This window comes from Crotalus tigris, unplaced genomic scaffold, assembly GCF_016545835.1.
Source record: "Crotalus tigris isolate CLP2741 ecotype Arizona unplaced genomic scaffold, ASM1654583v1 scf7180000017666.379230911805:20528666, whole genome shotgun sequence".
NCBI classification, from domain to species: Eukaryota; Metazoa; Chordata; class Lepidosauria; order Squamata; family Viperidae; genus Crotalus; species Crotalus tigris.
In genome coordinates, this window is record NW_024096552.1 from 6905960 (window position 1) to 6919707 (window position 13748).

The 13748-nt window shown below is 46.8% G+C and overlaps 1 protein-coding gene across 14 annotated transcripts in view; it reads right to left on the reverse strand.

The window, feature by feature from the left end:
* Positions 1 to 13748, reverse strand: part of TENM3 (teneurin transmembrane protein 3) — a 565275-nt gene that overhangs the window by 247085 nt on the left and 304442 nt on the right. Inside the window, exon 3 of one of the 14 annotated variants that reach the window (XM_039336667.1) lies at positions 1431 to 1501. The exons of the other annotated variants lie outside the window; for them this stretch is intronic. Within the exon in view, the coding sequence (XP_039192601.1) occupies positions 1431 to 1501 (71 nt within the window). The remainder of the gene's footprint in view (positions 1 to 1430; positions 1502 to 13748) is intronic. 14 annotated transcript variants of the gene reach the window in all.

The window sequence follows — 13748 nt, forward strand, 5'->3', positions numbered from 1 at the left end:
TGCTGCTACACACTGCTGGCTCATATTTAAGCAATTGTCCACTAGCACTCACATGGCTTAATCTGTACCTATACCATTGTTTTTTCCTGCTTAAGTGTAAAACCTTGTTTTTCTCCACATTAAATTTCTTTTGTTGGATAGGGCCCATTGTTCAAGTCTGTCTTTTGGATCCTGAGTTTGTCTTCTGGGGTGTTGGCTATTCCTGCTAGCTTAGTGTCATCTGCAAATTTGAGGAGTTCCCCTTCTATTCCCTTATCTAAGTCATTTACAAAGATATTGAATAGTAGCGGGCCTAAGATGGAACCTTGTGGTAACCCACTGCTTACTTCCCTCCAGGTTGATGTAATACTATAAAGAACTACTTGTTGAATACAGTGTCAGCCAGTTACAAATCCATCTGGTGGTGATGCTGTCTATCCCATATTTTTCTAGCTTACCAAGAAGTAGGTTGTGATCTATCTTGTCAAATGCCTTACTAAAATTTAAGTATACAATGTACACAGTACTTCACTGGTCTACTAATTTATTCACTTTGTCTAAAAATGAAATAATCTGTTTTTAACAAACTGATGCTGGCTTCTAATTATAACTAGAAAAAGACAAATTGGTACAGATGCGCAAGTTATGACTGTTTATTTAATGACAGTTCAAATTATTGCTTCAGAAAAAATGACTTTCGATCTATATTCACATAACTGCTGCACCTCCCCTGTGGTCATATGATCACAATTTGAGCACTTGGTAAATGACTCATATTGATGACTAGTTGCAGCATCCTATAGTCACATGATAATAATGTGCAACATTTTTTGCCAATTTCTGAGAAAAAGCACCCATTGCGAAAAGCTGGATTTGTTTAATGACAGCATGATTCGCATAACAACTGAAGTGAATTGCTTAAGAACTGCTGTAAAAATTGTTGTAAAATCGGGTTCAACTCGACTTACAACTGCAATAACTTACGATGGAAATTAAGATCCCAATTCTGGTGATAATTTGAGGACTACCTGTATAGGGAAGATTTTTGCCTTACTCCACCTATACTAAGCCTACTTCTATTACTTAAAAAGCCAACATAACATCATTATATTGAACTGTCTTACCAGTGATAAGGAATAAATTTAAATGACTGTTTTATAGTGTGTTGGATTAAACTGTTTTCCTTTAATGAAGATAGTTACCCATTTGTCTGTCTTGTAGAAAGAACTTAGCCTACATAGTGTTTCTGAACTTCTGTTATGCTGTAACAACTTCCATTAATAAAACTGTCCACCCATGCTCCGGCACAAGCCCACTGTGCATGTGTAAGCCAGATCTGCGTTCCCAAAGTTGTAACACCTTTTCTATTTCTTGTAGAAGCAGAAATTTCTGTGAATTTCATGCACTATGCTACATTTTGCTACGCCATACAAAATAAATAAAATAAATACTTTTTGCAGGAAGATGATCCAGGCCTGGTATCACAGTAGAGATCAGAAGTACAGCAGTCCAGAAACAGTTTCTTTTGGAAGAAGGGTAAGATAAAACGAGTCAGGAGCACCTTAATCTTGATGATTACTTTATTTTCATACAATTTCACTAAAGATTTTTAAAAAGGAAGATAAAAACAAATACAAACTAATATAAAGTAAGAAAAAGAAAATAAAGAGAAAGCTAAAAAAGCAAGAAAAAAGTAAAAGAAATAGGAAAGAAATGAAGTTACAAATAATAATTTCTAAACTTTACAACAATTATAAGTACAATTACAAATTTATCTCATAATCTATGGTTTCCTTCTGTAATATATCCTGTCTAATCATAAAAACCATAAATCATTAGTTCATTTTTTGTTTGTTTTAAATAAAAAGTCCATAAGGGGTTTCCAGTCCTAACAAGATTACTTTAGCTGTAATATTTTAGCTTGTTCCAAATTTCTCTCTGCCCCACATTATTCTAAAGAAAACCAAGATGGGTTTATTGTAGTAACTTTCACGTACTTTCTCTTCTCAGGATTATTTTCTGAAAGTTCCCTCTTAACAGTTTACTCATGCCCTCCCTACTCCCAAGGTCAGAATTTTCATAGACTTTAATAAAGCAGTAAGCTTAACATTTCATAAGCATTCATTATCTCAAAATGTATCTTTCTCGTTAATTTTTTCTTGTACTTCAAATATAAGTGTAAAATATGGCTATCACTATCAGTTTTCATGATGTTATGCACTTGCTGATATGCATGTTTTATTCTAAATTTCTATTGTCAACAGAATTATTCTTGGAATTATATTGAGGCAGATAGAATGGTGTAGTTACAATTAGTAAATACATAATTGCTTTTGGCATCTCACTTAAATAAAAGATTGAAAAAAACATTTTTTTAAAAAAAATAGAAAGTAAATTTAATATCTAATGCTTTTATTATTACTAATAATAAAAGCAGGTCCCGGGAGGCAGCTGGGAGAGGGCAAGAAATGCCGGGATGAGGATGGGGGGCTCCAGGTTGGTGGGCGCGAGAGGGCGGCCAGCGGCTCCGAGGCGCACAGATCCTCCGCGTAGCTTCCAAGGCCCCAGAGATGCCGCTGCTTGGCTCTCCGCCAGGCTCTCCACCAGAGCCTCCCCCCTCCCTGGGCAATTTTGCGGAGCTGCTTGTGCGTCCTTGGCAGCACCTGCGGGCAAGGCTGTGTGTCCAGGCCGAAACGCCGTGCTTTTCTTACCGCTTCTCCTCCTGTTGAGCAAAGGCAGATTATTTCCCTTTCCCTGGTTCTTTTCATCTGTGCTGGAAAGGACAATTTGGGCTATTTTATTACCGGTACCTGATACTTGTTGCCTTTGCTGAACCAGGGAAAATTGGTTAAAGTGATTTTTAGGAGCTGCAGAATGCCTCCAAGTAAAGCCGCAGCAATTACCCGACCAATTTTCCCTGCTAGGGCATCTGTGTGTGTCTTGAGACCTTACTGGACTACCATCCCCAGCAGCCCTAAAAAGCACTGTGGAAGAGTGGGGAATGCTGGGAGTTGTAGTTCATCACCATCTGGAAAAACATGACTCTCCAAAGATCAATCCTTCCTTCCTTCCTTCCTTCCTTCCTTCCTTTCCCCCTTCAATCTCCTTCCTTCTCCATCTCCTTCCTTTCCCCTTTAATCTTCCTTCCTTTCTTCCATCTCCATCCCTTCCCCTTCAATCTCTCTCCTTCCTTCCTTCCCCCTTCAATCTCCTTCCTTCTCCATCTCCTTCCTTTCTCCTTCAATCTCCTTCCTTCTCCATCTCCTTCCTTTCCCCTTCAATCTTCCTTCCTTCCTTCCATCTCCATCCCTTCCACTTCAATCTTTCTCCTTCCTTCCTTCCTTTCCCCCTCAATCTCCTTCCCTCTCCATCTCCTTCCTTTCCCCTTCAATATTCCTTCCTTCCTTCCCCTTCCCTCCCTCCCAACATTTTTGAGCAAGGAAGAGTAAGCTTCTCCAGCGAGCATTGCTATATTGTTTTTGTGATTAATCACTATGCTTTAATTATGTTCAATTTGTAACAATGAAAATACACCCTGCATATCAGATATTTACATTACGATTCATAACAGTAGCAAAATTTCAGTTATGAAGTAGCAACGAAAATAATTTTATGGTTGGGGGTCACCACAACATGAGGAACTGTATTAAAGGGTTGCGGTATTAGGAAGGTTGAGAACCACTGTCATAGATCCTCCAACCAAGAAGTAGCTGGCAGGATCTTGGCCAAGGCCTTTTCGGCTGGGAAAACCTCCAAAGCAGCAGAGAAGCAGGCCAGCAGGAGACACAAGGCCCTGAAGAAAGAATTCTCCAGAGCACAAAAGCAGGCCAGGGTCGAGGCCGAACAGTCCCCTTCCTGTGACCTACCCCTGGGTCCCTCTACTTCTTCCCAGGGGGTCTGGTCACCTGGGGATCTTCTCACTCCTACAGTTGCACCTGGGCTAGATTGCGATGGTTCTCAATTTCTACCTAAGCGCCAGGTGCCCGAAGCCACCTTCACTCCCACAGCCGCTGGACTCAGGGCAACCGAACCAGCCAACTTTCCCTCCGAGGACTGCCTCCAAGTGCTAATTGCTTAGGCAGTTGAGCGAGCTCTCGAGGCCAGGTCACAGGCACTCAGGGCTGAGTTGGTTAGTTCACTACCAATCCATCAATCAGCTTCTGCGGCATATCACACGCCTTCCTCCCCGTCCCAGTCCTCATATTCCAGGGCCTCATCCCCTCATGAGTACGATCCGGAGCTGGATGCACCATGGTTGGACGAGGATGGTTCTTCCGCGAAACCTCCATCTTTTGGTGGTGTGTTTAACCCTTCTCTTTTTATTCCCCTGCTCCGCAAAGCCAGCTTCACAGCCCATATTGGGCCCGATCACCTGGCGCCGGCACCTGCAACTGCACCAGACTCTGAGGCGGATATGGTCTTCACTGAACCAGTAACAACTCAACACCGTGTGCCCTGTCCATCCCTTTTCCTTAATGCAGTCCAGAAACAGTGGGCCTCCCCGGGCACCTTTCCCCTCCCCAGTGGGAATGACAAAAAATTATTCAGTGTTGCCCAAGATATGGCTGATGCGCTGGAGGTGCCCGTGGTGGATAAGCCCCTGGGTCCTCTTGTATCCCCTACTGCTATCTCAAGGGGATATATCGGAGGCCCTGAAGGCAGAGGATCACAGATGGGAACTGACATTCCGCAGAACCCATCAAGCGGCGGTGTGGGCTATTAGAGCAGCCACCTCTGCATCCTTTTTTACTAGGTCCTCTCTCCTCGAAGTATGACCCTCTGAGCATGGCGGGAGATAGGCACCACGTAAAGAAGCGCAATACCTGGTGTTGGAGTCTTACCCTTCGTTGGGAGACACTGAGATTCTGCCTCTGGACAGGAAGCATGAACCACTTCAGTTCCCTGGAGTGGAGCCTGGACCATGGGATGATTGCTATGGCCAAGATCATCTTCCCTAACAATTGGAAAAAAACCAAATGATGTTACTGTCCGACTCCTGCATAATTGGAGGACTGACTCTCTTATGCTGTCCCGGCAATCTTGGGATAAATACACCCGACACTCCACCGTGTCTATGATGGCCTCAAGGTGTAACAGCCTGTTGTGGGAACCATATGACTTTTGGGAAAGTATGCTGATAACCCGAGGTCCTGGAGTAGCTTTACCACCAGTTCGATGTCCGACATGGCGGACTGGGTAGACGACGACTGGAATAATATGTCACCCAGGTAACATTGGATCCTGACTGGTGCCATTCTTAAGGGAGCCGCCAGAACCTCCTTACGCTTCCCAAGATGGAACAGAGCGTTTGCCTCTTGAATTTGTGGTATGCAAGATGAAATTCAAACCCTTGAGATCTAAAATGGCTCTCCATCTCCCTGACGCCCTTGAAAAGACAAAGAGGATGGAATAAAACCCCCAACCTCTCTGGTCTGCCCGCATCGGTTCTGTGGCCTGTACGTTTAGTAGATATTGAACGGCTTCGTTCAGTAGCCTTTTCTTTGTTCGGTTTTGTGGGTAGGGGCAACATAGAAATTGATTTGGAGGGTTGGAAACGAACTCCAGAATCAGGCCGTGATGTGTGGTGCTTAGTACCCATGCATCTGTGGTGATGGCCTCCCACTGGTGGGCAAAGAGAGAGAGTCTTGCCCCCTATGGGAGGAAAAGCTGTAAAGTCACCTGGGGCGGCAGAATGGTCGGTCGTTCTGCGAAAAGATTGCTTGTCCTGAAATTGCAATGTAGGCCTGGCCGCCTACCTGTCAAGCTGTCTCTCCTATCTTTCCTGCCTGGCCGGGAAGGAACAGATTGGTTGATAGTAGTTATACCTAGCCCCCCGCGCAAAAAGACTGCCTTCGCTGGTAATAATTGGACCATTGTCCGATTTCTTAAGGAGGAGATTAAGGATCTTGTGCTTATCCTTGTTCTCAGTGATATAAGGATTCAACGCATCTCCAAACAATTTACCTCTCTGATATGGGACTGCCGATAGATGCCACTTAAACTAGGCATCGGCATGCCAGTCCTTCAACCACAGCATACGGCGACCAGTGACACTGGACACCATAAACCTAGAGGAAAATCTGGCGCTTGGATGGTGGTATCTGAGGCCTATTCAGTGACTGCCACCATCGTGTATGCGGATATCCTCCGCTGGAATATGGGCCTGAAGCTGCCTCAACCAGTGAATGGTGGATCTTGTGAAGAAAGATGCGCTAAGAACCCATGCAGTTGCTTGATGCGTCCTGCGACAGGCGAGTTCGCACTTACAGTCCTCGGCCTCGGTCTAACGCTTGTGCAATCAGCAAAGCTAGACGGTCCCCCGTGGGAAGGGGAACAGGCTCAGTTGTCCAAAGCCCTGCCGCAGAATGGGTGAAGGTAGCCTCGGGAGTCCCATGATGAGCTGCGTGCAGTAGTGGATTGGGAAATGGGGAGAATTTCACCCCCACACACTGTGCAGGGGAAAGTAAAGATTCCCCCGTTGACCCCATACCCAGGGGGAATTGAGGACGTCAGGGGTAAGTCAAAGTTCAATCCCTCAGTCTGAGAGGTATTTAACTTGGCTAATATCCATGCCTCTGAAAATTCCTTTTCTAGATCTTGGTGTCTCCGGCTGGCCTGTTTTTCAACTCTCATGGAGGTCTTGGTGCTAGATTTGACCTTGGTCTTGGCCACAGCCTTGTCAGCGTCCTTCAGACTAAATGAATTTGGATTTATTTGAGCCAATGAAGACAGCAAAACGCCCTTGTGGAGGGTATTGAATCCTCCATACTCAGATAACACAGGAGCATGATAGGGGACCTCTGGTATCAGAGAGTATCATACTATGGATAAGGACAGGCGTACTATAGGGGACGCCTGGAATCCAGGTAAAACACTGTTGGGTGGATAAGCACAGGCACATGAGAGGGTACACCTGGAATCCAGCTAAGGCTGTTGTGTGGATAAGAACAGATGCACTACAGGGTACGCCTGGAATCCAGATGGGTCTGATATGGATAAGAACAGATGCACTACAGGGTACGCCTGGAATCCAGATGGGGCTGTTATGGATAAGAACAGACGCACTACAGGGTACGCCTGGAACCCAGATGGTGCTGTTATGGATAAAAACTGACGCACCACAGGGTATGCCTGGAACCCATATGGAGCTATTATGGATAAGAACAGACGCACTACAGGGTACGCCTGGAATCCAGATGGGGCTGTTATGGATAAGAACAAGTGCACTACAGGGAACGCCTGGAATCCAGTTGGGACTGTTATGGATAAGAACAAACGCACTACAAGGTACGTCTGTAATCCAGAAAAAAACCTGTGGTAATTTGGTAAACTCAGAACCACGTTGATTAAGGTATAAGCAGGTGAGGCCGGGAGATACCAAGTTCGAAAGGACCAATGATAATAAGGTATACAAATAGTGATGAATAGATATGAGATTCGTGACCAATGTGCCTGAATAAGGCACAGTTAGATTGAAGATAAAATCACTAACTGTGCCCTACAAAAGGGTGGGGCATCTAGGGAGGTGAGGCCTCAGTGTAATGGTGGGCCTACCTGATAAACAAAATGGCGGCCACATCCAGAAGGGCGGCCTGATTAACGACGGTGGAGGTGAGGAGTTGCTCCCCCCCAAACTGCCTGTCCTAGTGCACCCTCCCTTATAGAAATCCCCCTTCACCACAAGAAAGAAAGTCTGCAATGAGGAGGAAGGATCCCCTTCCTCCCGTAATTCTCTGCGTGATGGAGCAAAATCGGCCGGCTTCTGCACACACGTGGCCCAAGATGGCGGCCGTGCGTGAAAACAGGCAATGGGGCCTGCCGTGACTGGAGAGACTCCCGGGGAGACGCTGACTCTGACCGAGCGCTCCCCTGTGCCGAGGAAGATATCTGCACCCCAACTGTGCACAATGGCCAGAAAAAAACAAGAACTGAGTATTCTCCGTCTCTCCGATCGGCTGCCTAACAGCTGATCGGCGGTTACTTTTTGGCGCGAGGCTTGCCTGTGGCCTGGAAATGACGATTGCAGCTCCCAAATCGCTGAAGGCAAAAAAACAGGTGAGTGGCTAAGAACTATCGGAGCTGCAGTTACAGCTCCGAGAGCGTTGTAAATTTTGGATTTCTGAGGGAAAACCTTTCGACGCAAAAATAAAAACCTCCCCCACCTGCTCCTGTAAGAGGCACTGGAGCTGCAGCCACAAGCTCCTGCAACAAGGGGGCCGAGCCAGAATCAGGTGGGGACTAACAGTCTTTCGTCCACAGATGGCATAAGAATTGAGAGGCTTTGGAGAAGGATTATTCACCAGGGTGGGAAGAAGAAAAAATAAGAGGACAAAGGAAGGAGCCCCTTTCTTAGACACTCATTTTCTGACTTCCCCCCCTCCAATCAGAAATCTTTTAAATTGGGAAAATTTAGAATGTTCCTGAATGGAAAGCCAATTTTTAAATATTAATCCAAATTCTGTGCTGAATACAGCACAGCTCAATAACTGGGGAACTGTAAAATCCACCAATAGAGACTATACCTGCCTAAGAGCCAACCTTGCACATCTGTCCTGGGCAAGATCAAGTCAAGACTGGGATCTCTATGGTCCAGGACGGGCATGGCTACTTTGGCTGACTTGATCTGATTGGGTAGGAATACAGTCTAAACCCATTGGTGGATTCTCCATCTCCAGTGCTGGAAAATAAATAAAATTCACATATTGAAGATATACAAATGTATTCATGCTTTCCCTTCCAGCCATCTCTGAAATTTACCAAACAGTAGTATTACTCTAAAACTGCCAAAGAACAGCTATTTCACTAAGGTTGAAGCTCATTTAAAAGGCTATTACAAATTCTTTTGTTCTGAATTTTTTCAATTTCCTTTACCTTTTGTGAATTCAGAACCATTTACTTCTGTTAGCTTCTTTTGCTTCCTTGTATAATATTATGAAATTATCTAATCTAGACTATTTTATACTTCATCCAAAATTATTTGCTTATGTCTCTTATATCTAAGAGAAGCAAAAGGGGCATTGTCTTACCTGAACGCCTTTTCTCAGCAGGATGATGTAGAGTCCAATGGTTGGGTTCTATGACAGCCTTCCTGCCCGGCAGACTGGGTAAAAACTTTGGCCACACCCTTCCTTTGGGTGTGACCCCAGTTTTGACTTAGGCGAGAATTGTTTGTTGGATTCGATACGGTAGCTCTTTGTCCAATACCTGCCTAGATCTAATACCTGGGTGGGCTTGGACTCTACATCATCCTGCGAGAAAAGGCGTTCAGGTAAGACAACGCCCCTTCTCCAGCAGGATGGCGGTAGAGTCCAATGGTTGGGACATACCAAAGCCCTCATGTCCCCCTGGGAGGGAGTGTCTAGGCCACCGAATCCTGAGCAGATACAACTTGCTGTAGCACTCTTCTACCAAAGACAGCATCCGCTGCTGCAAAGGAGTCTAAACGGTAATGCCTAATGAATACGGAGGGAGAAGACCAAGTTGCGGCCTTGCAAATCTCTTCCATCGATGCTTGTGTGGAACACGCAGCCGATGTGGCTGAGCTGCGTGTTGAATGGGCCATCTCTGTTCTAGTCTATGTCAGGGTTTTGGGCAGAAATCAGGAAGAATAAGTTCCTGAGATCTGTGGAAGATGCTGTTTACCTTTGGAATGAATGCAGGGTCTGGTCTAAGAACGACCTTGTCTTTGAAGAAGGTGCAGAGATCCTTCCTCATTGACAGTGCTGCTAGTTCCGAGATTCTTTTCGCTGAAGTAATAGCCACTAGAAAGGCTACTTTTAACGATAGGTGATACAGAGAACATGAGTCAAGAGGCTCAAAGGGTGCTGATGTCAAAGCTTGAAGAACTTTGGGCAAATTCCATGATGGGTACCTGTGTATAACAGGAGGTTTAGTATTGGCTGCACCCTTCAAAAAGGCGCTAATCGCTGGATGTTGCGCCAGAGAGGTTAAGTTGTCCCAGGAAAGTACAGTTGAGAGGGCCGATACCTGTCTACGAATAATGTTGACTGACAGGACCTTATTAAGTCCTTCCAATAGGTAATCTAGAATATTGGGAATAGATACTGAGGTTGGATCTAGGTGAAGTAGGACGCACCACCTGCAAAAACCTTTCCATGTAGCATCGTAGATCCTGTTTGTCGAAGGTCGTCTTGATGCTTGTATGATCGATATCACCCCTGAGGAATAGGATTGTTTGGCTAAACTTTGCCGCTCAAATGCCAAACAGCTAGTTGTAGCCACTGAGGATCTGGATGTAAAAGTTTGCCCTGACTGAGTATTACTCGGTCCGGGGGAATCCTCCACGGGGGTGATATTGAAAGATACACGAGGTCGGCAAACCACGGGCGCCGTGGACAATGTGGAGCAATCAAGATTACTTCTGCGCCTTCCAGGATCAACTTGCGTATGGTTGCCGGTATTAATGGCAGCGGTGGAAAGGCGTACAGAAGTTGCGCCGGCCACCGACACCTGAGAGCGTCCGTTCCCTCCGATCCCGGAGTCGGGAATCTGGAGAAGAACCTGGGGAGTTGAGTGTTCTTGGGAGTGGCAAATAGGTCCAGATGCGATTGTCCGAACCTCCGTGAGATCTCCTCGAACAGAGCCGGATCCAGGCGCCATTCTGACTGATCCACCTTGGCTCTGCCCAGGGAGTCTGCCTGGGTATTTGTCTCCCCTGAGATGTGTTCCGCTCTGATGGAACTCACATTTGCTTCTGCCCACCGAACCAGATGCCTCCTGCATTAGTTCTGAGGATCGTGTTCCTCCCTCCTTGTTGAAATGGGCCTTGGCTGCTACGTTGTCTGTTAGAACGAGAACATGTCTTCTCGTTACTATGTGGGAGAATTGACGTAGAGCCAGGTGAATGGCCCGAAGCTCCAGCCAATTGATGTTGTGAGTGAGGTCCTCCTGATTCCACTGGCCCTGCGCTATCTGAGTTCCCAGATGTGCTCCCCATCCGAATAGGCTCGCGTCTGTTGTGAGCGTGATCCGGTTCGGCTCCCTGAATATACTCCCTTTGAGCATCATTGGGGATATCCACCAATTCAATGATTTCAGTACATGTTCTGGTACCAAGACCCTCCTGCTGGAGGTACTGAGGCTCCTCCTCTGATAGGGGAGGAGGAACCTCTGCAACTCCCTTGAGTGGAGTCTTGCCCATGGGACAATGCCCATGCAAGATATCATCTTTCCCAGGAGCTTCGAGAGTTGTATCATAGGTACTCTCTTGTCTTTCTGAATTTGATAAGCCAGCTTGTAGATGCTGCTTCGACGCTCCTGGGAAAGATATACCCTGCACTGGGATGAGTCTATCACCGCTCCCAGATGCTGTAGCTTCCTTGAGGGAGTGAGATGGCTCTTCTCTACATTGACTGAGAATCCGTGTTCTTGTAGAACGCGGATTGTGGTCTGGAGGTCTAATTTTGCTTGCTCCTGTGAGCTGGATTGAATCAATATGTCGTCCAGATAAAACTGTACATGCACCGGCATCAGCCTGAGGTGGGCTGCTATTACTGCTAGGATTTTGGTAAATACCCTTGGGGCTGAGGATAGACCGAAGGGTAGTGCCCTGTATTGATAATGCCGGTGTGCGTAGGTAAATCTGAGAAATTTTCGGTATTTGGGGTGTATGGGAATATGCAGGTACGCCTCCGTGAGATCTATTGAGGACAGGAGGTCGCCCTTCTTGACACTGGTTAGGATGGATTTCAGGGACTGCATTTTGAACCTCCTGTAAGTTATGTAATAATTCAGGCCCTTTAGGTCCAATATTGCTCTCCACCCTCCTGATGGCTTCGGTATCACAAAGAGGATGGAATAAAATCCTCTTCCTTCCTCTTCCTTTGGTACCCCTTCTATGGCCTGAATTGACAAGAGGTGTGCTATGGCCAAGGTTATCAGCCTTGCCTTGTGTACCTTTTTGGAGATGGGACATCTGATGAATCAGTTTGGTGGGGGAGAACAAAAGTCTAAGGTCAGGCCATGCCTGATTGTCTCCAAGACCCAGGCGTTGGTAGTGGTCTGCTCCCAGACCTCGATGAAATTCCCTAACCGACCTCCTATGGGAGTGTCCTGTCTGGTGTCACTTGGCGCGTTTAAAGGGTCGGCCTCCCGATCCTCTAAAGGGCCGCCTGGACTGAAACTGGCCTCTGGCTCCCGTTTGGGCGATCCTGGGAACGATCCTGTCTTGAATAGAAGGATCGTGAGCCTCTAGACCAATCCCAGGATTGCCCTGATCGAAAGGGCTGTGCCCAGTCCCAGGCGTTGCCCGAGCGGAAACTCTGCCTCCGGAATTCCTGACTGCCTCTCCTGTCTAATTTCTTTGATGGATGGACTAGAATTTTCCTTTTGTCCCTACTCTCGCTTACATGTGGATCCAGAATGGATCCAAACAGAAATGACCCACTGTACTTGGACGTCGAAAGACGCCACTTGGCCTTCAGATCTGTCTTCCAATTCTTGAGCCACAGTAATCTGCGAGAGGCTACTGTGGCCGCAATCGATCTTGCTGCATACTTGGTTGCGTGAAGTGAGGCGTCCGCCATAAATTGTGATGCCGCCAGTATCTTGGCCAAAGTTTGGTGAGCTCTGACCTGATCTGGAGGTACAGTGGTTTGTAGCTTGCACAGCCACATTATACACGCCCTGGCGAAGAATGATGATGATGTTGCCGCCTTGGCCGCCCAGGCTGCGGCCATGTGGGAACGACGGAGGGAGTGCTCAAATTTCTTTTCCTCTGGTTTCAAGGCCTCCACCATGTCCCCTGGAATCGCAGAAGTAGAGAATAATGAGATCAAGGGACTGTCTATTGCAGGGACATCTAACATGCCCGAAAAGGAAGGAGAAACATTGAATAGTTTCCTCTCCACGCTGCTGGTGCTGGTGGTGTTGCTAGGGAACCCCATTGCTCCTCTACCGTGGTGCGGAAAACCTCAGGACAAGGAATGTACTTGTCCTGTGGAACTTTCTTGGCAAAGAGAGGGTTTGCCTCTTTGCTAGTAGAAGGATTTTCCTCCTGAACTGAGGTCAAATTGACCGTAGAGACTGCCTTTATCAGAAGTGATTTTAGAAGAGCTGGATCAAAGAGGCCAGAGCTCGTTGCCTGCTCAGGAGCGGTGCTCTCATCCTCCGAGAGGGGCATATCAGACATGTCTAGGTCTAGTAAATCTCCCTCTCCAATTTGAGAGGAAGTCTCAGAAATCTTTGTAGCCGGAGCCTTGCTTCATCCCTTAAGGGATGGCTGAAAGGCTACTTGGCCCTTAGAAGCCATGAACTGGGAAAAGGCATCCTGCATGAATACCTGAAATTGTGCAGACCATATGTCCTCCTGAGCTCTGTCCGTGGACGCAGCCACAGTGGGAGTATGGTCTGGTGACGAGTCAGGTGAAGAGGAGTGGGAGGAGTCCAACTGTTCGGTTTCCCCCAGAGGAGACCAAGTTCTGAGAACCTCCTGGGGGGTAGGTTCTGTAATAGGGGCCACCAATGGGGCAGGGGGAACCATGCTTGCCCCATTGGAACTGGTTTTCTGGGCCCTGGCAAATTGTCTTTCTAAAGCCAAATGTCTCCTCCAGGCCTCTCGCTCAGCTGTTTTGGATGGGCCCCTTTGAGTCAGGTGCTTTGTTTTAGCCTTCTTCTTCCCCCCCCCACCTCAGATTCTGAGGATCTGCATTTTTGTTGTTGTGGGGGGGCAATTGGGGGCCCTGCGTAGCTGAATACGAGACATTGTCTGCCATTGTGGCCAGGTATCCCGAGTAGGCAATACCTGGGGT